The sequence below is a fragment of the Apus apus genome, chromosome 23 (genome assembly GCF_020740795.1).
Source record: "Apus apus isolate bApuApu2 chromosome 23, bApuApu2.pri.cur, whole genome shotgun sequence".
Taxonomy (NCBI): domain Eukaryota; kingdom Metazoa; phylum Chordata; class Aves; order Apodiformes; family Apodidae; genus Apus; species Apus apus.
The window spans coordinates 741,226-763,507 of record NC_067304.1 but is presented as its reverse complement, the minus strand read 5'-3'; the positions used below and the strand labels follow the sequence as shown (position 1 = coordinate 763,507).

At 44.0% G+C, this 22,282-nt stretch overlaps 1 protein-coding gene across 4 annotated transcripts in view; it reads right to left on the bottom strand.

Annotated features, from left to right (window-relative positions):
- The window catches only part of KDM5B (lysine demethylase 5B), a 62,220-nt gene that overhangs the window by 12,390 nt on the left and 27,548 nt on the right, over positions 1-22,282 (bottom strand). For all 4 annotated transcript variants that reach the window (XM_051639085.1, XM_051639087.1, XM_051639086.1 and 1 more), the window contains 13 exons: positions 20,903-21,061; positions 20,230-20,349; positions 19,626-19,784; positions 19,002-19,183; positions 16,063-16,225; positions 14,962-15,081; positions 10,909-11,103; positions 10,315-10,496; positions 9,595-9,719; positions 9,104-9,254; positions 5,747-5,861; positions 2,624-2,979; positions 1,400-1,538 (listed from right to left, as the gene is read on the bottom strand). In XM_051639085.1, the coding sequence (XP_051495045.1) occupies positions 1,400-1,538; positions 2,624-2,979; positions 5,747-5,861; positions 9,104-9,254; positions 9,595-9,719; positions 10,315-10,496; positions 10,909-11,103; positions 14,962-15,081; positions 16,063-16,225; positions 19,002-19,183; positions 19,626-19,784; positions 20,230-20,349; positions 20,903-21,061 (2,166 nt within the window). The remainder of the gene's footprint in view (positions 1-1,399; positions 1,539-2,623; positions 2,980-5,746; positions 5,862-9,103; positions 9,255-9,594; positions 9,720-10,314; positions 10,497-10,908; positions 11,104-14,961; positions 15,082-16,062; positions 16,226-19,001; positions 19,184-19,625; positions 19,785-20,229; positions 20,350-20,902; positions 21,062-22,282) is intronic.

Here is a 22,282-nt window from a genome sequence, read left to right as displayed (position 1 = left end):
AAAATTACAAGTATTTTAATCAATTAAATCAAAGGCTGACCATTGAGGAATAGAAGCAGCAGCAGCCTTGGGACTGGTCACACTTAATGGCTAACGAGTGAGGGGAAACCCCTCAGTTAGAGGAAATATCTGAAATGTCAAATATCTGAAATACTGAGTATCTGAACAGTCTGAAATACCACTAAAGATGCAGCAGAGAAAACTGCAAATAAGTTCTGTGGGGCCCCAGAAGAGGTGATTCCACCACCAGTAAGTGTGAATGTCCTTGTATCATGAGGTCTTGGTGAGATGTTCCCTGCAGTACATGGGGTCTGCTCCAGAAAGGCACATTCCAAACTGCAGAAAATCCACAGACAGGACACGTGTCTGATCAAGAAAACTCCTGGATCAGGAAACCTTGGGGCTTTTTAGAAGATGCTAGAGGAAAATTTTTTGTTTAGCCAACCCAATGAAGGCCATGAAAAGCTACTGTTGGTGCCTTCAGTGCTTGAGGGGATTTGCTAATTCAGAGTCAGCAAGCAGAGCTTCAGCAGTGTCACCTGCCCCATAATGTGTGTAACAGGAGCACAGGAAGATGATCATCTTTATAGTAAAGCTGTTCTGGAGCTTGCTGCTGTTGGGAAAGCATCTTCTGAAACAAGACTCATTCCTTTAAGTGAAGAGAGTACTGAAGTGTATTAGCAAAATGACTGCACTAGGATGGAAAACATTTAACATTTTTTAACATGAAAGTGAACTTCACAAGAAAACTACAAAGATAGTATTTTTCTTTTATCCACAGAATGGTAAAAAAAATTACGATTACCAGGTAAAAGGATCATTGTCATTAGCTACCGAGCAGAATTTACCTTAAGGTAAAGCTCCATAGAATCATGGAATAGTTTGGGTTGGAAGGAACCTTAAAGATCATCTAGTTCCAACCCTCTGCACGGGCAGGGACACCTCCCACCAGCCCAGGTTGCTCCAAGCCCCATCCAACCTGCCCTTCAACACTGCCAGGGATGGGGCAGCCACAGCTTCCCTGGGCAACCTGGGCCAGGGTCTCACCACCCTCACAGCAAAGAATTTCCTCCTCATGTCTCATCTAAAGCTCCCTCTTCCAGTTTTAATCCATCCCCCCTTGTTCTTTCACTAAGAATCCTTGTCAAAAGCCCCTCTCCAGTGAAGTGTCTAGATTTATGCTTTAGAGATTTTATTGCATCCAGTTAATTGCTGAGGTAAAGGAACAGAAAACAGGTCCAGGAGCAGAGGTGAAACCAGCACTCATCAGAGCACAATGCACCATGTCTAAGGCAACAGATGTTCCAGATGGAGCATTTTCAGTACAGGGGGAAACCTGTACAGGGTCTGTTAACCTGACAGGGGTTCCTGTCCCTCAGCAGGAGCAGTGTTCATGTACCTGCAGAGCTTCCACCTCCTGCAGCCAGTCTTTGGCCTTCTGCACCGCGTCCTTCAGGGCCACACCACTGGGGAGATAGGCTGGGATCTCCTCCAGCTCCTTCACGGCTGCTGCGAGGCTGCTCAGCGACTGCCGCGGTCTGTGTGAACAGAACAGCCCACAAGGTAAAATGCTGCAGCAACGGGGCTTCTCCTACTCATCTGAGTCAGTAAAACCAGATTTACACCCAATAACGGCCTCCTGTCCAGCACTAGAGATGAGGACTGCACACCCAGTCTAGTCTGCACATCCATCTGCACTAGTCATGCAGGTACATTTGCTCGTTACAGACCCCTACCAGAACAGTCACACTTCTGAGCTTAAGGGAGGTTTAATATTCATTAACTTTTGACTGCAAGAACCTTGGATCCTCAAATACAAAATGAACCCTAAAACATGACCAGCTAAGTGACGCTACATTAGAAGGTTACAAAAAAACCCTGAAGATGGGTTTCCTGTATTTCACAATTTGATTCATTTTAGAAAGGTACAAACAGCAGCATCTCCAGTTTGGAGGGTAAAAGCGAGTTTCTTCCAGTTTTGTGCTCAATGGATGATCACTTGAAAACAGCATATTTACTAGTGGGTAAGAAAGGCTCAAATGCTTTCCTAATTATGAGGCTGGGGGAAATAATTTTTTAAAAAGTAAAACCAGGAATGTGGAGGGAGGAAAACTTGCATATAAGTTTGAGGCACTTTTCTAAATGACACTCTCCCCCATTTTACTTTATAAATCAAAAGGTCAAAGCAAGAAGCAAGAACATTTTTCTCATTAAGGATGTGTTGGGCTTATTTTCTTCTTCCCTGCACCAACTAACCTGAAAAACCTCCTCAATATTAGTGCATACAATAAAATTTTGCCAGCCTGACACTGGGGGCAGGAAGAAGGCAGAAATGAAGGAGGGAAGACGTGTCTTAAAACCCTTCCTTGTGGTGAAAGGAGGATTTCCACCATGACAGTGGGGCACCACCAACTCTGCAAGCCAACAGCAAGGTTTGAGGTTTGACATGGCCAAGTCTCTCATCCCCCTTCTCCATTCCTTTCCCTTCCCCGTGGCACTTCATGTTTTGCCTTCCTGTTGTGAACAGGGTGAACAGAAAAGCCCCCTCAGGAGTAAAGCCAACAATTTCCATTGTAAACAGCTCATGGAATTACAAGATGGAACAGGAAGACTCAGCTTCTACCTGGCCTTTATCAGATTCCTGGCTTTGTCATCCCAGTGTTCAGACACAGTGAGGAGCTCCTGCAGCTTTGCCATCGCTTTCTCAACTGCTGGGTAGGGAGCCAGTCCAACACCTGAGTCTATCAGACGTCTCATGTCATCCAGAGTGAGAGAGCTGTGGTCTGCAGAAGCCAGCTGCACATCCTCCAGCCAGCGGGCCTGCTCCAGCCGCGTCCGCAGCTCCGCCAGCTGGGGCAGATCCACGTCGAAGTCGAAGCTGACATCCAGCAGCTCCTGCAGCTCTGCAGAACTGGGCATTTCTTCAGAAAGGAGTTTTTGGCTTTGCTGTTGGAAAGCTTCCACACGATCAAGAAGATCCTGAAATACACAAATGCAACAATAAACTGGGAGAAAAGCAACTGACAAACCTGGTGAACACCTGCGTGCAAGGCGGCTGGCAAACAGCGCAGCGCAGCGCACACGCCTGCCAACGGCGACACAGAATCATGCAATGGAAGGGACCTCAAGGATCATCTGGTCCAACCTCTCTAGGCAAGAACGTAGTTTAAATGAGGTGGCCCAGCAGCCTGTCAAGCTGAGTCTTCAAACTCTCCAATGTAGAGGAATCCACCACTTCCCTGGGGAGGTTATTCCAGTGTCTCATGGTGAGAAATTTTCTTCTGGAGTCCAATGAGAACCTCCCCAGGAGTAACTTGTACCCATTACACTGGGGATTGGACTCGATCTTCGGAGGTCCCTTCCAAGCCCTACCATTCTGTGATTACCCCTTGTCTTCTCCATGTGACTCCTTGTAAAGAGGGAGTTTCCAGAACATCTGGACCACTTAATAGTGTGTATTCAACACACAACGTATGTATCAGCATCTCCTCATACATGTGTCCACCAGCTTGAGGATCACAGAACAAGGGAATTCCAAATTCCTTTGAACTAAGAGACAAGTGCCAAAAAAATCTCACAAGAATAGAAAGGATCTAAGGGGAAATTTTAGGTGTTCCATCAGTGCTGTTTTCTGGCTTTGTTGTGGAATGATTGAGAAGGCTAGAAAATAAGGTCAAGATTAAGAAGGCTTTGAAGAATGCTGGGAAGGGCATGGAGCTTCTGGGGTTCATTTCTGCTGCACTGTTAAGGTTTTGAGCTGGACCACAGTGCCTCCATAAGTCACAGGCTTTCTACTCTCTCATGTAGTGCAACACCTTCTCTCTCTCCATATGTTCAACAGCTAATTACCCCTCCAAGGCCCCTGTGTGGCTGTTTGCACCTCACCCAGCATGATGGACAGTCAGCCAGAGTAATCTCAGTGCAAAGGCTGGAATGAGTCTGTATTTAGCCATCCTGCCCAGTGGTTCCAGTACTGGCTGAAATGCAATTCCAGCAGTGAGTTCTTCCTTCACAGCTGGTACCTTGGGATTTTGCCAATCAGGTTGTATGCCAGGATAAGCAATCCCACCCATGATGGAAATAAAGCCCTTTTAGAGACAGATTAAATTGTCAACTGATCTCCAGTAACTGTTGGTCATTTCAATTAACAGCCTCATTTGCATGAGTACATATCATGTAAGATTGTTGAGAATGACATAAAATAATACCCTGACCATATGTGTTTGATATTTCCCTGTTCAAGAATGCCAGATGGAGAAGAGCTGTTTGCATCTCTGGCATTTCTGAACTTCTGCTTTTTGAATAGTAAGAGAACTTCAGAGTGACAATGCTATAAACAAATAACTGTAAATAGGATTACATAAAATCTAATTCACACATTCCAGACCTGATAAAGCTTTGGAAGCAACAGAGACAAAGCTGAACCGAACCTGTCTATTCTGATTCAAAGTCACACTATGCTCTGGTCTCTCAGCATCATGTGGACACCTCAGAGATAGGTCAGGAGCTGAGAGTCACAAATATGCAAAGTCCTCCTCCATTAGGACAGGAATTGCAGTTGCCCAGAATTCATGTTCCTTTTTTCGATTACCCCTCATTGTGATCAAGTTTTGGCAAATTCTGAAACCAAATCTTGAATTACTCTCAGCTTGTCCAAGGGCTGATGATCTGCTGGGCAGATAATGAACACAGTGACCTGACTCACCCTCAGCAGCAGATACTCTGCTAGAACAAATATTTGGGGTGGTAGCTTTGGCTGGGTTTATCTGTGCTGGTTCCTGGAAGGGGGTTGATACAAGGAGGTCTCTAATGACAAGACTGAAAAGCTGACTGTGAATTAACACAGCAGGGAAGTGAAGTGACACAAATGGCAGAAGTGTCACTATGGAGCTTTGAATACTCTCAGATAAACCTGGCTTCACCTCTTCAGAGGAGATTAGTTAACTGACCCCAGACTTTTAACCTGTAGTTATTCAGGTTATCCTGCTGCTTCTTTTGCGTTGCTTCATGCAACATTAACGTACTGACTGTCCCCTGTATAGCATAACTCTACTGACCATGAACACCAGCAGGTCAGAAAGCTTCCTTCTTGAGCAACTCCTGTGCACAAGTTACCCAGTTTAAAGGTCTTTATTGTTGGAGAAGAATTCAGTGCAAAAATATCACTATAATAAATGATCGTGCTCTTTGCCCTTGGGCTGGGCCCCTCACCACAAGGAGGGCATTGAGGGGGGCTGGAGCATGTCCAAAGAAGAGCAGTGGAGCTGGTGAAAAGTCTGGAGAATAAGTCCTATGAAGAGAGACTGAGGGAACTGGGGGTGTTTAGTTTGGAGAAGAGGAGGCTGAGGGGAAACCTCATTGCTCTCTACAGCTCCCTGAAAGGAGGTTGTTGGGAGGTGGGAGTTGGGCTCTTCTCCCAAGTGAATGACAGGACCAGAGAAATGGCCTGAAGTTGGGCCAGGGGAGGGTTAGACTGGATATTGTGAAGAATTTCTTTACCCAAAGAGTGGTTGGACAGTGGAACAGGCTGCCCAGGGAGGTGGTGGAGTCACCATCCCTAGAGGTATTAAAAAAACCTGCAGATGTGGCACTTCAGGGCACGCTCTAGTGGGCCTGGGGGTGTTGCTGTGCTGTTGTTTGGTGGTCTGGGGTTTTTGTTTTTCTCCTGTGTGGATGGTCGGACCTGATGATCTTAGAGGTTTTTTCCAACCACAACAATCCTTTGATTCTGGGTTTCCCAAGTTACCTTCAGCAGGGGTGTCTGGCTGAGGACACAGGGCAGAGCATAGAGCTGCCTCACGAACAGCCGCAGCTCGTTCACCGTCAGCTGGTTTGGACACTTCCCCCCTCCGGAGCGGTACCTGCAATTCAGCACAGTTCAACTTGGTTGGATGCCACCAAAATACAACATAAAATCTCCACGTCTCAAAAAAATCTGCTTATGATTTCTTCTACGTCAAACTTTACTCGCAAATAATAGAATATTCAAAAGCATCCAAGCAGCCTAGGGCCTACATACATGGGAGAACTTCAGCTGGCTGTAGCAGAATAAGCCATTGTTGAAAATACTCTTTCATATTAAATACTGTTCTGGAACAACTACTCAAACCTTGGAAAAGCACTGGTTATTATGGATTAAAATTAGGCCTTTTTCCAGAACACAAAGCAATTGTGGATCAAGTATTCAGTTGTGTTGCAACAGCTATTGTAGTAAGCTCTTCCCATGTCCATACCAAAAGAGAACAAATCCCAATTTTGAATGGGTTTTACACTCACAGGGTGTGTAGGCACTTCTGAAAAATCCTCTTTACGCTGAAATCATCATTTTCATTTTTATCTACAAGCTTTGTATCAAATGAGTGGCTTACAAGGGTTAACAGCTAATATTAAAAACCTCTCTAAACTCAAGCCAATATTAACTAGGCCTGAGAACCCTAAACAGAAAAGGAAAGAAATGTCTTACAGTGCTGGCTCCAATTTAATCCACAATTTGTCATTTAAACAAAAGAGGAAAGCAACATCACAGCAGGATATGCCAGCATGGCTGGAATGTGACCACTATATAATAAATATCTATTTAACATCCTATGTTAAAAATAAGTATTTTTAAAGGATATGCCGAGATCACATTAAGAGTTCCATCATAAGCTGAACAATAAAACTAATTCAAAGTCTCAGGTACAACAGAGGCTGTTTTATGGTCTACAGGGTTTCCTACTTTGTCGAAGTTCTGCAGTATCTTCCAGGAAAAGGCACAACTTTTTAAGATAAACAAGGATTTATGTATATATACCTATGTGTGCACACACACATACACATCTAAACTGCAAAACCATCACGAGGATGGTTTGGAAAACCAGAAACTACATGAGCCTAAAATAACAACAACAAAAAAAAAGACAGAAGTGAAGCCTACATCCATCCAGGGTTACTAATTACAAAGATCTCTATGTACAAGGTCTCTAATGTCTTGGAGAATCTAAAAAGCAGAAAAGGTGTCATGAGGCCTGGAGAAGAAAGGGGATGGATAATGAGAACATCCCTCTGTCACACTGCCCTGCTGTCACACTGTTCCTTTCCAACATCATCTACACAGGATCACTGAATTGTTTTGGTTGGAAAAGACCTTTAAGATCATCCAGTCCAACCACTAGCCCACCCTGACAGGGCCACCACTGACCCATGTCCCTCAGCACCACATCTACAGGGCTTTGAAAGCCCTCCAAGGATGAGGACTCCACCCCTGCCCTGGGCAGCCTGGGCCAGGCACTGACAACCCTTCTGGGGAAGAGATTGCTCTCAAGATCCAATCTAAACCTCCCCTGACACAACTTGAGTCCATTTCCTCTTGTCCTGTTGCTTATTCCTTGGGAGGGGAGACCAACCCCCCCTGGCTCCAACCTCCTCTTAGGCAGCTGCAGAGCCAGCAGGTCTCCCCTCAGCCTCCTTTGCTCCAGGCTGGACATCCTCAGTTCCCTCAGCTGCTCCTGCTCAACTTGTGCTCCAATCCCTTCCCCAGCTCCACTGCCCTTCTCTGGACACGATCCAGCCCCTCATTGTCCTTCTTGTGGTGAGGGGCTCAAAACTGACCCCAGGATTCATGCCAGGGCTAGAGAGGAATGAGGACTGCACTGTCCTCTGGCCCCACTCAAACAGCTGTTCATGGAACAATCTGCCCAACAGCATCTGTTAGGATGGCTTCATCACCCACCACTGTAAGAACCAAAGGAAACAGGGAAGTAGAGCTCATCTGCATTTCCTCAAGTACTACAGAGAAGATGGTGAGCAAGACTCACAGGATTTACTCTCAGGAAGAAAGATATAGAAGTGGACATGTCCTTTGATAACAGTCCTGGGAATCTCTGGGGTGGAAATTACCACTCTGGCAAAAGTCACATCTGGTGGGAGGGTTGAAATTTCCATTTTCTGTTGTAACATTTTTATGTTGCTGTGACAGAAGCTTCATCCTCCTGTGACTGCACGCAGTGATAAGTCAATTTTTAATCAAGTCCTGGCTACCAAGACTTATGCAAGGATTACTAGGAAGGGAAAGCTCAGCTACAAGAATCAGTCTAAATAGTAGCTGAATATTCCACCACCAAAGTCCCTCTAAGTCAGCCTCCAAAGTACTGCAGGAGCACAGGGAGTGACAAGCCTCATGAGTCCTGTTAAGGCAGGAGACATGCAGAAACCACACACATGCAGACACAACAGCACAATGAGAAACAGCTCTGACACACACCATGTTGTTCAAAGCAGCAGATACAGGTGCAAATAATCCAGATGGAACAGGAATGAGTTTTTCCTGAAGTGCTTCACACTTAAGATTGCTGACAATATTGTCCTCCACATAAACCCAAGATTTTCTTAGAAATCTACCATCCCACAAGGTCAGATGCAGCCACTGGAACTCTGGGTAGAGAATCTGCAATTTGTGATCCCCAAAAGACAAGTACATCATGACAGTCACAACCAAACTGATGCAGTAAGGAGATCTGGCCTTGTCCTTCTGGATCTTCTGACTCCTTCCAACTAATTTCAGATATGGAATGTGCTAGCAGGACCAAGCAGCCAGACATGCAGTTCACAAAGAATGTGTTACAAGACACTGCACTACTTCCACATTTCTTGAGCAAATAACCTGTCTAAAAGATTTACCAGCAGTGCTGCCAAAGACAGTGCAGATATTTTTCAGAGATCTCGCACAGTATTCCCATCAGCAGCAGCTCAGGAAGCTCAGTCACTTCATTTGCCACAAGGCATGAAGTGTAATGAATATCATGACATATGCACCACTGATAAGACTTTCAGTCCCCATGGCACAAAGACTGTCTCTCACTGGGTGTTGCCCTGTCTGGAAGTACCACACCAATTTTTCCTTTCAGGGAACATTAGAATGAATTTACTGCCCAGGTGTCAAACAGGAAAAGGAGCCTGAAAGCTCAGGATGTTTAACTTATTACATGCAGTAAAAGTGAGTCTCCCAGTAAAGATGGCTCTCTTGGGAAGACAAAAAGATTGCTTCAATTTTTAAGGCTTACAGAACACTAGCATCTATCTTCAGTCACTCAATTTTGTTGCAAAACCATAGAGCAACACTTACCTGGTTTGTCTTTTGCCATTAAGAAGTTGCTGTGCAACTGAGGCACACTTGTCTGCATCCTGTGTCACCAATCTGAGGTGTCTCAGAAGATCATTGTCTGGAAACTTTTTGACTTCTGATTCTTCTATCAAAGCCTTAAAACTGATGAGACCTTTTGGGAAAGACAGTAAGTTAGCATAAGTCCCCCTTTCTGATGGATTTTCAATAGTAAGGCTGAGTAACACATTAAATGCATTTCTATTTCAACTTGAGTTATATTTTGTGTCAAAGTGATTTACAGTCTTCTCACACAGAGACAGCTTAGCAGAATCTCTGGGATTATTGCAGCTAAAACATGTACTTTAAAACTTGAATCCTAGAATAGAAATCATAAATTACTTTCTTGGATTGTCACACAAGCATGAGACAAAAGCGACTAAGGTTCAGAAACTCAAAACTGAAAAGTTAGCCATTTAAAATGACATATTGCAGACAAAAGGTAAGGCACTCACTTCTTTTATTGGTAATTTTTGCCTCCAGAGCTTCGTTGACAGTGGAAGCCCACTCGTTGTACGACTCCGCGCGCATCTTGAGGGCGTTCATCATGGGGTACAGCTCCTCCAGGGTGTAGCGGTACCTGCAGGCAGCACAGAAACCAAACTCTTCAGAAAAAACTCAGGGGGGAGGAGCATCAGGATTTGCTGGTCCATACAACAAATTATTACATACACAGGAGTTATCTACTGTGCCCCCAGGGGTGTGTGATTAAGACCTACAACCATACCATGTTCCCCCCAAGATAAATTAAATGTTGGAATCACTTCTATGATTGAAGCAATTGTGAGATTATATAGGACAAAACGTAGCAAACAACAGGAAAGGAAAGATGGCAACAGGAAGGAAAGCTAACAAAGCAAATAAATATTCCTCAGCAATGACTGGATGTAAGGGGTGATGACCTTGTTGCTATAAATAAAAAAGCAAACAAACCGATTCAGTAATTTTTGCCTTTATAGAGCAAGAAGAGTTGAATGCTGGAAAGAGTCTTTGTCTACAAGCACAAAATGGGGACGTTGTTTTGGGGTACAGTATTTGCAAAGGACTGAGAGAAACAGAACACAGGCACCAGCACCACTGACAAAGCAGATCAGGCACTAAATTATCAGGCTGCAATAGCTACACATACCATAAACACCTTCAGAACACAGTATTAGTTGCCATCTAAAGCTTACCCCAGTTTGTATTTGAAGGTAGGACAGGAACAGAGTTCCTCAACATGGTACAAGCACGCCAATAATCCAGGTTTACATGGACAATAAACAGCAGACATGAAACAGGTGGTTTTACACTTCAAGCACTGTCGCTCATCATCAGGAAACAGCTCAAAAGACACTCTCTCTGAGTCGGTCACTCCCTGCAAAACAAGGTTACATCACTTCAAAGTCTAATGAAGAGGTGATTATTCCAAGCTAAAACATCATAAGCTAAATCTATCAAAGGGATAATGACTTGAGAAATAATAGCTTAAAACCAGGTAGACAGATCGCTTGGTTAGTGCAAAATCAGCTATAATGAATAAATTATTGAAAGAACAGATATTACTTTAAAAGAGACATTCTGAACAATATTACAGGCCGATGCTAAAGCCAGATACACAATAAGTGATTCTCTGGAGTACCCAAGTGGCCCACTGAAACCAAGACTACTGCTCAGGAAGGTTCCCAGCAGCTCTAAGCCATTGCCAACACAGAACAAGCCCCTGCACGTCTCACACCACCGCTCCAACCGCCCCTGCACTCAGTACGGCATCGTTGCCCCCAACTCACCAGTTTATCCACCTTCTCACGCAATTTCTTCTCTTCCTCAATCATAATAGCCATGTCTTTCTGAACTGTAGATGCTACCACAACATCAAGATCATCTGCTTTGGAAGCCATTTTACAGATCATCTCATCGTGGGAAAACACGCAGTAGCGGCTCAGCAGCCGGTAATGCTCCACGCACTGGCGGCCCAGGGGCAGCTGCAGGGAAACCAGGGAATCAAGGCAGAGCTCATTTAGAAAATTACATGAAGATATTAGGGGTTTTTTTATGCTACTAACAAAAACATATCAAAAAATTACAAGTCCAGCTGGAGCTCAATCTAGCCACTACCAGCAAAGACAATAAAAAAAGGTTTTACTAATTCATTAACAGCAAAAAGAAAACCAGGGAGAATCTCCATCCTTTATTGGATATGGGGGGGAACAAGGCAAACAGGGATGGAGAAAAGGCTGAGATATTAATGCCTTCTGGTTGGAAGCTCCATGGCAGAGAAGGACCTGAGGGTGTTGGCTGACAGTCGACTCAACATGAGCCAGCATTGTGCCCCAATGGCCAAGAAGGCCAATGGCATCCTGGCCTGCATCAGGAATAGTGTGGCCACCTGGAGTAGAGAGGGGATCAAACCCCTGTACTCAGCACTGGTGACACCTCATCTCGAGTACTGGGGTCAGTTCTGGGCCCTTCACTACTAGAAGGATGTTGAGTTGCTGGAACATGTCCAGAGGAGCTACCAAGCTGGTGAAAGGTCTGGAGAACAAGTCCTGTCAGGAGAGGCTGAGGGAACTGGGATTGTTTAGTTTGGAGAAGAGGAAGCTGAGGGGAGAGACCTCATTGCTCTCTACAGCTCCCTGAAAGGAGGTTGCTGGGAGGTGGGAGTTGGGCTCTTCTCCCAAGTGAATAATGACAGAACCAGAGAAATGGCCTGAAGCTGCACCAGGGGAGGGTTAGACTGGTTATTGGGAAGAATTTCTTTACCCAAAGAGTGGTTGGACAGTGGAACAGGTTGCCCAGGGAGGTGGTGGAGTCACCATCCCTGGAAGTGTTTAAAAGAAATATAGATAATAGTGCTTAGGGACACAATTTAAGCACTGAACAGATACATCAGGTTATGGTGGGGGAGGTTAGGTTATGGTTGGACTTGATGGTCTTCAAGGTCCCTTCCAACCAGGACGATTCTATGATTCGATAGAAGGCCAAGACAAACCCTTCTAGCAACAATGTTCTGAATTCAGAATGTAAAACTAGATCAATGAAGGAACTGAGTTCTTAGAAACCAAGATAGCTCCTTTACAGCAGCCACTGCTTTTCCCTCCTGAACCCAGCTAAAAAACTTGCATTCACAACCTGGAAGAGACCATTATTAGGGGCAATTCAATCAATAAACCAAGTGACCCAAGCTAAAACTACACAGAGGCTGGGAAAGTGTCAGAGGGAAGCACAGGGATGTCCTGGCACAGGCAGGTTGCTGGGCATGTTGGACCTTCTCAAGGAATGTGGCTGTTTTATGCAGGACATGAACTGTGTGCAGCAGGAGAAACTTGCTGACTCCCTGATGCATTCAAGTCCCTCACTGACTCCAGGCAGAGGAAACAATTAACTATGAGCTGGGCAGGTTAATCAAAGGTTTATTTTAGAACTGTTGCTTCCCAGACAGATAGTGATGATCAGGTTACAGTTAGGTGATGTGTCTGAGTTGGGTATGAAACTCTTGGCAGGACAAGAGGAAAAACAAACCAAACCAACTGATATATGAACACAGTCACAAAGCAGAAAGCTTTCTTCCTGTTTTGGACATCTCCTACTTCTAAGTGATGTTTGTTTGTTTGTTTTTAAGTCTAGCAACATTTTTAGATGGGCTACATTTACAAATAGCCAAGAACTTATTTTAGGGAAAAAAATACTTACAAAAGGAGCAATTTTCTTTTACAAGAAAGGAAAAAAAGGACTTTTGACAAGGGCTTGTAGTGACAGGACAAGGGGGAATGGATTAAAACTGGAACAGGGAAAATTTAGATTAGACATTAGGAAGAAATTATTTCCTTTGAGGGTGGTGAGACCCTGGCCCAGGTTGCCCAGGGAAGCTGTGGCTGCCCCATCCCTGGCAGTGTTGAAGGGCAGGTTGGATGGGGCTTGGAGCAACCTGGGCTGGTGGGAGGTGTCCCTGCCCATGCAGGGGGTTGGAACTACTTTAAGGTCCTTCCAACCCAAATCAGTCTGGGATGCTGTGTTTCTATGATCATTTGAAATACCAGTAGCTTCAAAGTATCTTTCTGAGATGAGGCAACACCACGTGTCTGAAATCTGCTGGGAAGAAGAGATTTTGGAGCAACCATCCTCCATTTGTTTTCATTTTAAGAAGACAAAAAACTTCATAAATTATTATGACTTAATAACTGTAATGTGTGGCTGTCTCTGTTGTTTCAATGGGCTGAGTGAAGCTCACTGGGAATAAAGTACTGATCTGTAAACCTCCTGCTTGAACACTAAAACTTTCTGTTCCCTTCTCATTAAGATAATCTTCCCTAAAAACCTCCACCCCCTCTGCTACCCAACAGGATGTACTCACATCAGATGCAATTCTTATTAGCTTTTCGCCCAAGAGGACTATCTAAGTCTTTAACTGTTCTTAGTGCCTGTTAAATTTATTATTTGATTTAATCACAGGAGTTATAGTAGAAAAGGAGTCCAAGCCAGCTTTGCTCTTCATTGTAGAAAGCACCTCTTGGAGAACTCCAGTGCAATAAACACAAGAATTTTATTCTGGCTTTTGACAATTGGAATGAAATTTGGGAACAGAAAAGTAGCAGATTTAGCAGCACTGGTGCTTCTCCTTCTGAGCATGCACAGAGCCTTGCCTACCTCCTGCTGTAAAAGATATATCAGCCCTAATGTATCATTTCAAACTGAACCTCAGGAACCAGAGAAATCCCCACAGTTCATTACATAAAAGAAATGGAATCACAGAATGTCTTGGGTTGGAAGGGACCTCTAAAGGTCATCTAGTCCAACCCCCCACAGTAAGCCGGGACATCTCGCACTAGACCAGGTTCCTCAGAGTCCCATCAAGTCTGACCTTTTGTCTCCAGGCATGGGGCCCCCACCACCTCTCTAGGCAACCTGTTCCAGTGATCCACCACCCTCATATTAAATAGCTTTTTCCTCATGTCCAATCTCAATCTACCCTTTTCTAGCTTAAAACCATCACCTCTTGTCCTGTCATTACATGCCCTGAGAACAGCTCTTCCCCAGCCTCCTTACAGGCTCCTTTCAGGTACTGGAAGGTCACTATAAGGTCCCCTTGGAATCTTCTCTTCTTCAGGCTGAACAACCCCAACTCCTTCAGCCTGTCTCCATAAGAGAGCTGCTCTAGCCCCCCAGTCATTTTCATTGCCCTCCTCCGGACACGCTCCAACAGGTCCACATCCTTCTTGTGTTGAGGGCTCCAGAGCTGGACACAGTACTCCAGGTGGGGTCTCACCAGGGCAGAGTAGAGGAGCAGAATCACCTCTTGACCTGCTGGCCACACTGCTTTTGATGCAGCCCAGGATGTGCTTGGCCTTGTGGGCTGCAACTGCACATTGCTGGCTCATGTCCAGCTTTTCATGCACTAGTACCCCCAGATCTGTTTCCACAGGGCTACTCTCCAGCATGTCATCCCTGCACATGGCCTTGTTGAACCTCATGAGGTTTGCCTGGGCCCACTTCTCCAGCTTGTCCAGGTCTCCCTGGATGGCACCCTCTGGTGTATCAACTGCACCACCCAGCTTGGTGTCACTGGCAAACTTGCTGAGGGTGCTCCCAATGCCACTGTCAATATCATCAATGAAGATATTAAACAGCACTGGTCCCAGTACTGACCCCTGAGGGACACCACTTGTCACCATTTTCTATCTGGACATCAAGCCAAACCTTCAGCAAAACATCATGCTTCCAGCAACAGGCTCCTCCTGATCTGTGGACCCCAGCTGTGCATCAGCAGGACATTAGAGCTGCAGACCAGGCAGAAGCAACGTTGGGTGAGCCATACTTTACAAAACACTGCTCTTGGAACATACCCAATCAACTGTGCAGAAGTTCACAGCTTCAGCAAAATTGAACCCCTGATTGAAGCCACTGTGGTAAGCTCTTGGAAAGGTGATCACAAACTCTCCAGCACACTGATTGGTTCGATAGACCTAGGAGAAAAGACAGACAAGCATTAGGTCAGACCTAAACAGAGCTGAAGGCTCTGAAGAGAAGATGAATTTCCAGTTCCTAGTCACTTCTATGACGACTTTGGATAGTTGCAAAACATAAACCCAAGAATGACAAGTGGCATTTGGTAACTTGTCCCTAGAAAGCAGAGAGGTTTCAATCAGCCAGACCTGCACTTGAAGGCATTTTAAGCCAGCTGTCTGTGCCCTTTGCTGTGCACTCACCCCGGGGAAGCACAGACAAGGCTCTTTTCAACCTGGAGCTGAAGGGGAAGACAAATTTGGAACCTACTCCAAAGTTCCTACTGCTGTAAATCTAATGCTGTTTGTGCTGGGTCACTAGCATGAAAGCAGGCACATCTTCCTGCAACTTTCCATTTTGGAGTCTCTCACACCACAAATTTTGCCACTTCTGCCCAATTTTCCTTCCAGTCCCAAGGTCAGCTAGTCAAAAGCTAATTGAGTTGTAAAGGGACATAATTCCCATGAATAATCTAGTATGGAATATGATGGAAACTGATGAAAAAACGTTTTTAAATACCTAAGAACTTCTCTGGGAAAAATAAGAGTATAAGGATGACAAAGAAAGAATGGGGTTTGACCCCTTGCCAGAAATTCCATGACCAAAAAAAAAAATGGTGTCTGATTAGACAGACACAGGAAGAGCTCCTGTCCCTGTTTCAAAGGTCAAGACTAAACTTCCCAGCTGAAATACAGGAATAGGAATATTCTAAGATGGATCTCCAGAAAAGACTTTGCCAAGCAATTCCAACAGCAATGACTCCATTGCCCATCTGTTCACACTGGCACATAATACTAGAGAAGGAAGATACAACACACATGAAAACTACCCCACCATCTTCATAATAAAAAGTGGCTTCAATTATTAGCTTTGAAGTAGAAATCAGTGCAAATGAAAGAGGGTTGGGTTTGGGGGAGTAGCACAGGAGTCCAACAACATACAGGCACTCCGTGGGCCATCAAAGTATTCGGGTTCATTATGGTGACAAGTTGGTGCAAGAGATCTGGCTGAGATTCAAATAGCTCTGGAGCAAGCTTCTTCATTACATCCTCCAGCTGTTCAGCTGCATACCCTGGGGCTCCATACCACGTTTTAGGCTCCCCCCTGCAAGATTATTAAAAAAAGTTAAATATAAGCAAGCTTGTAAGTTACATTTTCAGTCTTCCGCTTTAAAATACACCATGTCAAAAGAAGGGTCTATCACCAGGAAGGGATGCAGAGGTGATGTACCTTCCTGAACCTTGACAGCTTACACATGTCCCTCCTCCAGACCTCAGTTTTTAACTGCCTGCATTTCTGAGCACATATTTAAAATATTCTGGGAGAAAAATAAAAAGACTGAAGAAGCCCTCAGTGAAGTTCTGCCGATTCCAGCATCACTTCAAAACATAAGCTCTTTGTCTTTTACCACGAACACGAACTCCCTCTTGGATCAAACAACCAAAGACACTTCTTTCTGCCTTGTGCATAATTGCATAAAAGCAACATGTAGTAAGTAGAAATTAAACTTTCAAATGATGCAAAAGACTTTGAGGGAAAAAAAATCCACATCCAGAGTAAGAATAAAGAACTTTTAGCAATAGCTGAACCCAGTTCAAGCCAGCTGAGAAAATTAAGGTTATGCAGATGTGTTCCAGTAGATACTGGTTCAGGTTTGCAGTGGAGCTGGCTTCCTGCAGCACAAAGATGGCAATGCCTTCCAATACCTCATCAAGAACAATGTTAGAAAAGGTATTCAGAAAAGAGGGTAACAGGCAAGTCACCTTCTCCCAAGACTCCTGAAGAGCTGGCAGAGTAAAGTTGACCCAACAGTGTTCTTTTTTTTCCATAAATCAAGAAGTGATGGGGAGGATTACAGAAGAGAGTGAATCCAGAAGCATATCTCTCACATCCAGGAGCTTATTCCTGTCCTCAGACAGCAGTTCTGTCATGGTGAAGAGGACAAGGAGCAGGAGGGGCTGTAGAAGGGCAGTTACACGGGTACCACAGAGAACAGCACAATGAGAGTCATCACTGTGCAGGGTGGAATGACTGTGCAGCCTGGCCATCACCTTGGAACAACTCTATGAATTCATGATGAACACCCACAACTAAAAACTGTCCTGTGTCCTGACCCAACACTGGGTCAGTCAAGAATTCTGCTCCTTGGTGTGTGTCAGTGCCAGGAAGGAGTGGCAGCAGTTCTGAACTATGCTAAACTTGGACAGGGATACTGGTACCAGGGGTCTCTAGACTTCAGGAGAGCAGATATGGAGAATGACAGGATTCTAAGAGATGTGATAAGGTGCCAGCCCTATGAGGGCAGCAGCCTGCAGAATGGGTGAAGGTGACAGCTCTTTCTACACTGCTACCTGACAGCTTCACATCCCTGCTTTTAGAAATACCAGCATCAGTGTTGGCAATTATTTCTTTGCAAGCATCTTCAGAAACGAATATTTGTTTTTTCTCCCTCTACCACCTCAAGAACCAACACAGGACAGGGTCATGCAGCAGAACTATTGCCTTCAACCCTATGAAAGGTCTGCTGCTGTAGCCTGGCTCACTTGGGACTGTCTGCTCAAAATACTGTCCCAGGAGACAAGCCCCTCCAAGGTTTTTGGGAGCCCTGAAGATGGACATGCAACTCCCAGTGTTCCACAAGAATAAGTCCTGCCTTCTGAAACCTTTCCAGAGTTTAGAGCTTTGGCTCTTCAGTGGCAGGTCGTGAAGACTGAATCTTCTGGTCAAGAACAATACTGACCTCAACTACAAACTGCTCTTAAATAGGCTAAATCGCCCAGACTTAAACCTCTCAGTGGAAGGGAAATACAAAAGAATATCTGCAGATGAAAAGACATGAAGAACTTTCATATTGAAGAAACGAATTAAAAGCAGGCAGAGCAACTTGCACACGTGTCTGTGAATGTACATGTGTGTGCACAGAAACATGATCACTATCTGGCCTTGCCTGCAACCACAGATGCAGTTCAGGAAAAGCTATGGAGCCACCATGTCATTCTGACAACAGTGAGGGAAGCTCTCCTTGAAGGAATGAAGTTTCTACTGCAAACAAAACATCTCCTCTTCCCAGTTTTCAGATTAAAAAAAAAAGAGAAAAAAAAATTACAAGAAGTACAATTTTTACAGGAGAATCCTGATCACTCATTTAATTACCCTCACTCAAATATTTGTTTTAACACAGTTAAGTGCTAATAAAGCAAGCAAATTAAGTCACTGACTACTTGGCCTGTGCTACAGCAGGAGCTGTTTCAAGGAGCAGCAACTGAATAACCAACCAAAAAGATGTAAAATCACATCCCAGTTGAACCACATTGCTGGAATACTTCTGTGAACAAGGAAAGGGAAAAAGCTTGACAGGTTTCATGAAGAGCAACAAGAATAATGCAAACTCTAGAAAAGCTGTTGGAAGGTGAGAAGTTTAAGTCCAATCTAGAATATTACAGAGATGGCAAAGATCTGTCCTGATTACAGTTGATAACTGTCTGCTTGATGAGAGGATTTATGATAGAATGATCTTTCTAACAGAGAAAAAAAATATGCAGGATCCTAAGGTTGTTAGTTGAAGGTAGATGATTTTTTTAAAAAATGCATGGTTTTTAGTTTTACATTGAGCATAATAAAACATTTGATGGAGTATCTGCTGCAGCTCTCATGGATTTTTAGAACTGGGAATGGATGTCTCTTTCCAAAATAGAACTTCTTGTCCAAAAGCAAATCAATGCAGGAATCACACTGTGTCAAATGTAACCCTGCTGCTACAGGACTGCAAGGGTCACTCTGGCCTGAACTCTATGGATCTGGCTTTAGTCCACTAATTAAAAAGGGGAAGGGGGAATGAAAAGGAGATTGTTTCTCAGGCTGAGTTTATTCTCAAACTCACCAGTGCAGATAGTTAATGGAATAGCTCCAGTGGTCTTCTATATGCCAACAGAATGAAGAAAAGCACATTCCTACATAGAGCCAGGGCAGTTTCATTCCACATATGTCTGCAGTGATGTGAGCAAGAACAGACTGCTCCATCACAGGCATGTTGTTTAAATTCCAGCCACTATCAAGGTATTCCTGAAAATTGAACAGAACAATCACAGGTTTCTACAACATGAAGTAAAAATTCCAAGAAGATAAAAGTGCCAGAAGAGCAACAGAAGAAAGGCATCTTTCCCCAGCTGAAAAAGTATAAGAAGCAGGTCAATTAATCAAAGAACAAAACCTCCATTGTCCTCACTCCTTTCACAAACCTTATCTGACCTGCTTTGTTAAAATGAGACTTTTTGTTTGTCTGTTTGGAAGTTGTTTATTAACTTCTAGGATAAACCTGTAGCTTTCCATGTCTGATCACAGAAAAATTTATTTATTCAAAACTCCAATGTAATTCTCCTCTTCAAATACTGTGCCAGACGCACAAAACAAACAATTTGCAATCCAGTTCCATTGTCTTGCTTTGTACCAAAGAGACTTATTTAATGAAGAACTGCAGTGGAAACATACACAGTATGAGACCTACCTCTTCTTCTGGTCTAACTTTAAATTTCCCACCCCTAACTGGGAAGCCACTTCCAAATTCCTTTGAAGCAATATCAGCTCCATATTCTACTGTCACATCCTCTTCAATGGTACTAACAAGTCTCCAGAATTCTTTTTCAACCAGCTCAGTGGGGACCATCTAGGTATGAAAAGACAACAAACAAGGTGCATTCAGTATATGAAAAGCATGTGCATTAAAGCTGCTCCCAGGGAGGAACCTCCAGTAGCTCAAACCATTTCCCTCTTTCAAAATCATTTCAACAAGAGAAAAAATAATGCAGTAGAAACATGGTTCCACACAAGACTTGCTTTGTTCTCAGGAACAGGTGACAGAGACATTTCTTCAAAAATGAAAAGAAAAAAAAAAAAACACAAAACAAACCAAGAAAACAGCAGAACAAGAAACCACAACACCAGAAAGAACAAGGATTCACTGACCTAAATGTGAGCCTCTGATTTGGGGATTTAAACCATTTAAACCTGGAATTCCTCCCTCCCCCTCAAAATGTATATATTTTAATTAAGCACACACACACAAAAAATGAAATCTACATTCTGACATCAGGATAAATGCAAGGACATACATGTACTGGCATGTTAAAATAGTCTGACTTGAATGCATCGGCCATTTCTCCGAACGTGCGCAGTGTGTAATCTCTTGCTGCTTGTTCAAAACCAAAAGCTTCTTGAGGCTTATTACACTCCTGTAATTAAAAAGATAATTATTTCTATAATGTATTCATAAGACAACCTGTGCTCAGATTTCACCCAAATGGGCTATGACTGCAGCATCTGACGGGTAAGAAGGCAGGACACCTGACCAAAATGAAATGGTTGCCCCAAGTTGCACAGAGCCAGAAGAACCTACTTTGCTTAATTCTCAAAATCACAATACTTATTTATTTATAAATCTGCATAAATATTAATTGATATGACCAATTTCTCCTTCCTCTAGTAGAGCTAAGTGGAAAAAAATGCATAAACCTCCACACTGAAGCACCCAGCTTAAGCAACCATTTTAACTACAGAGGAAAGGGGTTAATTAAAACCCAATGTATTCAATTTTTGCCTCCAAAATATTCAAGTGGCAGCTTCCCAGTCTGAAGCATGCCCAGTGTTCATTTCAGCTTCACCTTCTATCACCTTGTTTGCACAACCTGAAGTAAGAAACAAATGGTATTTTCAATCCTTAGGATCATTTTTTTAAAAAACCTCAAAAATAACCCACAGCTTAACTTGTATGTTTTCTTGCGTTACCTGAGCCAGACACTGGGGACACCTCCAGTCTCCTTTGGGAACATCATGAAGGGGTGGAATCAAACAAAAAGTGTGGTAACTGTCATCACAGCCATCACACAGCAGGAGTCGGTCCTCATCGTTACCACTGCCACACAGGAGACACACGTACAGGTCCACCTGTAACAAACAATTGCCACAGTGGGAACTGGAGCACTTCAGGAAACTCCTGGTGAAAGAGCAGTTTGGTAACTCAGTTGTTTGTGACATTGGCCAAAGCTTATTTTTACCTCATCTCTGAAATGGAAATGAGACAAGCAAACACATAATATTTATATACAAGTTTAAATAATCCCACTCTGTCACTTAAGGAAGGACCACTAGAGTTCCAAGCCCCTCCATGTATATTTTTCCCAAAAGACATGTTTGATTCCCTGGCCAGGACAGTTTACATCAGCAGCACTGAGGGTGGAACATAAGTTGGCTCACAAATCCTTCTTCCTGCTGCTCTCGTGTGCAGTGTATGTGCACAGATGTTCTCATCTGAGATCGTTTGGAACAGCAGAAGAGAGGAAGGGGTTCCTCTTGATGGGCGTCTTTCTCTTTTTCCCCAGAGATACTGGCCAAGACCTTCACTTTAATTTGGAAAGGCCCCAGCTGCCCTGCAGAGCAACGTGCTTTGGGGCAGGGGTCAGCTGTTGAGGCCTGGTGGAGGTTTCACACAGCAGCCCACAAGCCCCAAGAAGAGGTGCAGGCCCTCCCAGCCTGGGAAGGGCTGTCTCCAGCCTGTCCTTCACCACACCTTCACTAGCACCAGCCTGGGCTGGAGAGCCCTTCTCTAATACAGAACAGATGTGAGGACAACCAGACCCTGTTGTCTTACACTGTTAAAATAAGCAGCAGCATCTCCTGCTCCTCCTTCTTTGGGGGACAGGGGTGCCAACCTTCCTGTATCTGCACATTTCTTTCTCAGGTATATAGCTATAGGTGTGGATTAAATTTTGTCTTAGGAAGGACCCAAGCAGTGGCAAGGACAGAGAATTTCTATCACTTTGTCAAAAGTGAGACAAACTACCACTGCTTTCAGTTTGGGTTTTCTTGGAGGGGAGGTGGTGCTGTGTGGAGAGCTGGAGCGGGAGCAGGGTTGGGTTTTTAAGAAACATTTGAACAATAAAGTTTCCAATTTAGTGCTGGAATTGTAGAATAAGTGACATGACTGCTGGAGAGCCAGGTGCCAAAGCTTGCATTAGGCTCCCTTGAGGTCAAAGAGCAACAGGAAGAGATCAGGTCACAGGAGAACCATTTCTATTTGGACTCTTCTTGCAAAATTCTTATTTTGAGACTGTACCCTGGAGACAGTGAACAAGCTCTTCAGTTAAACATACTGAAACTTAACTATCT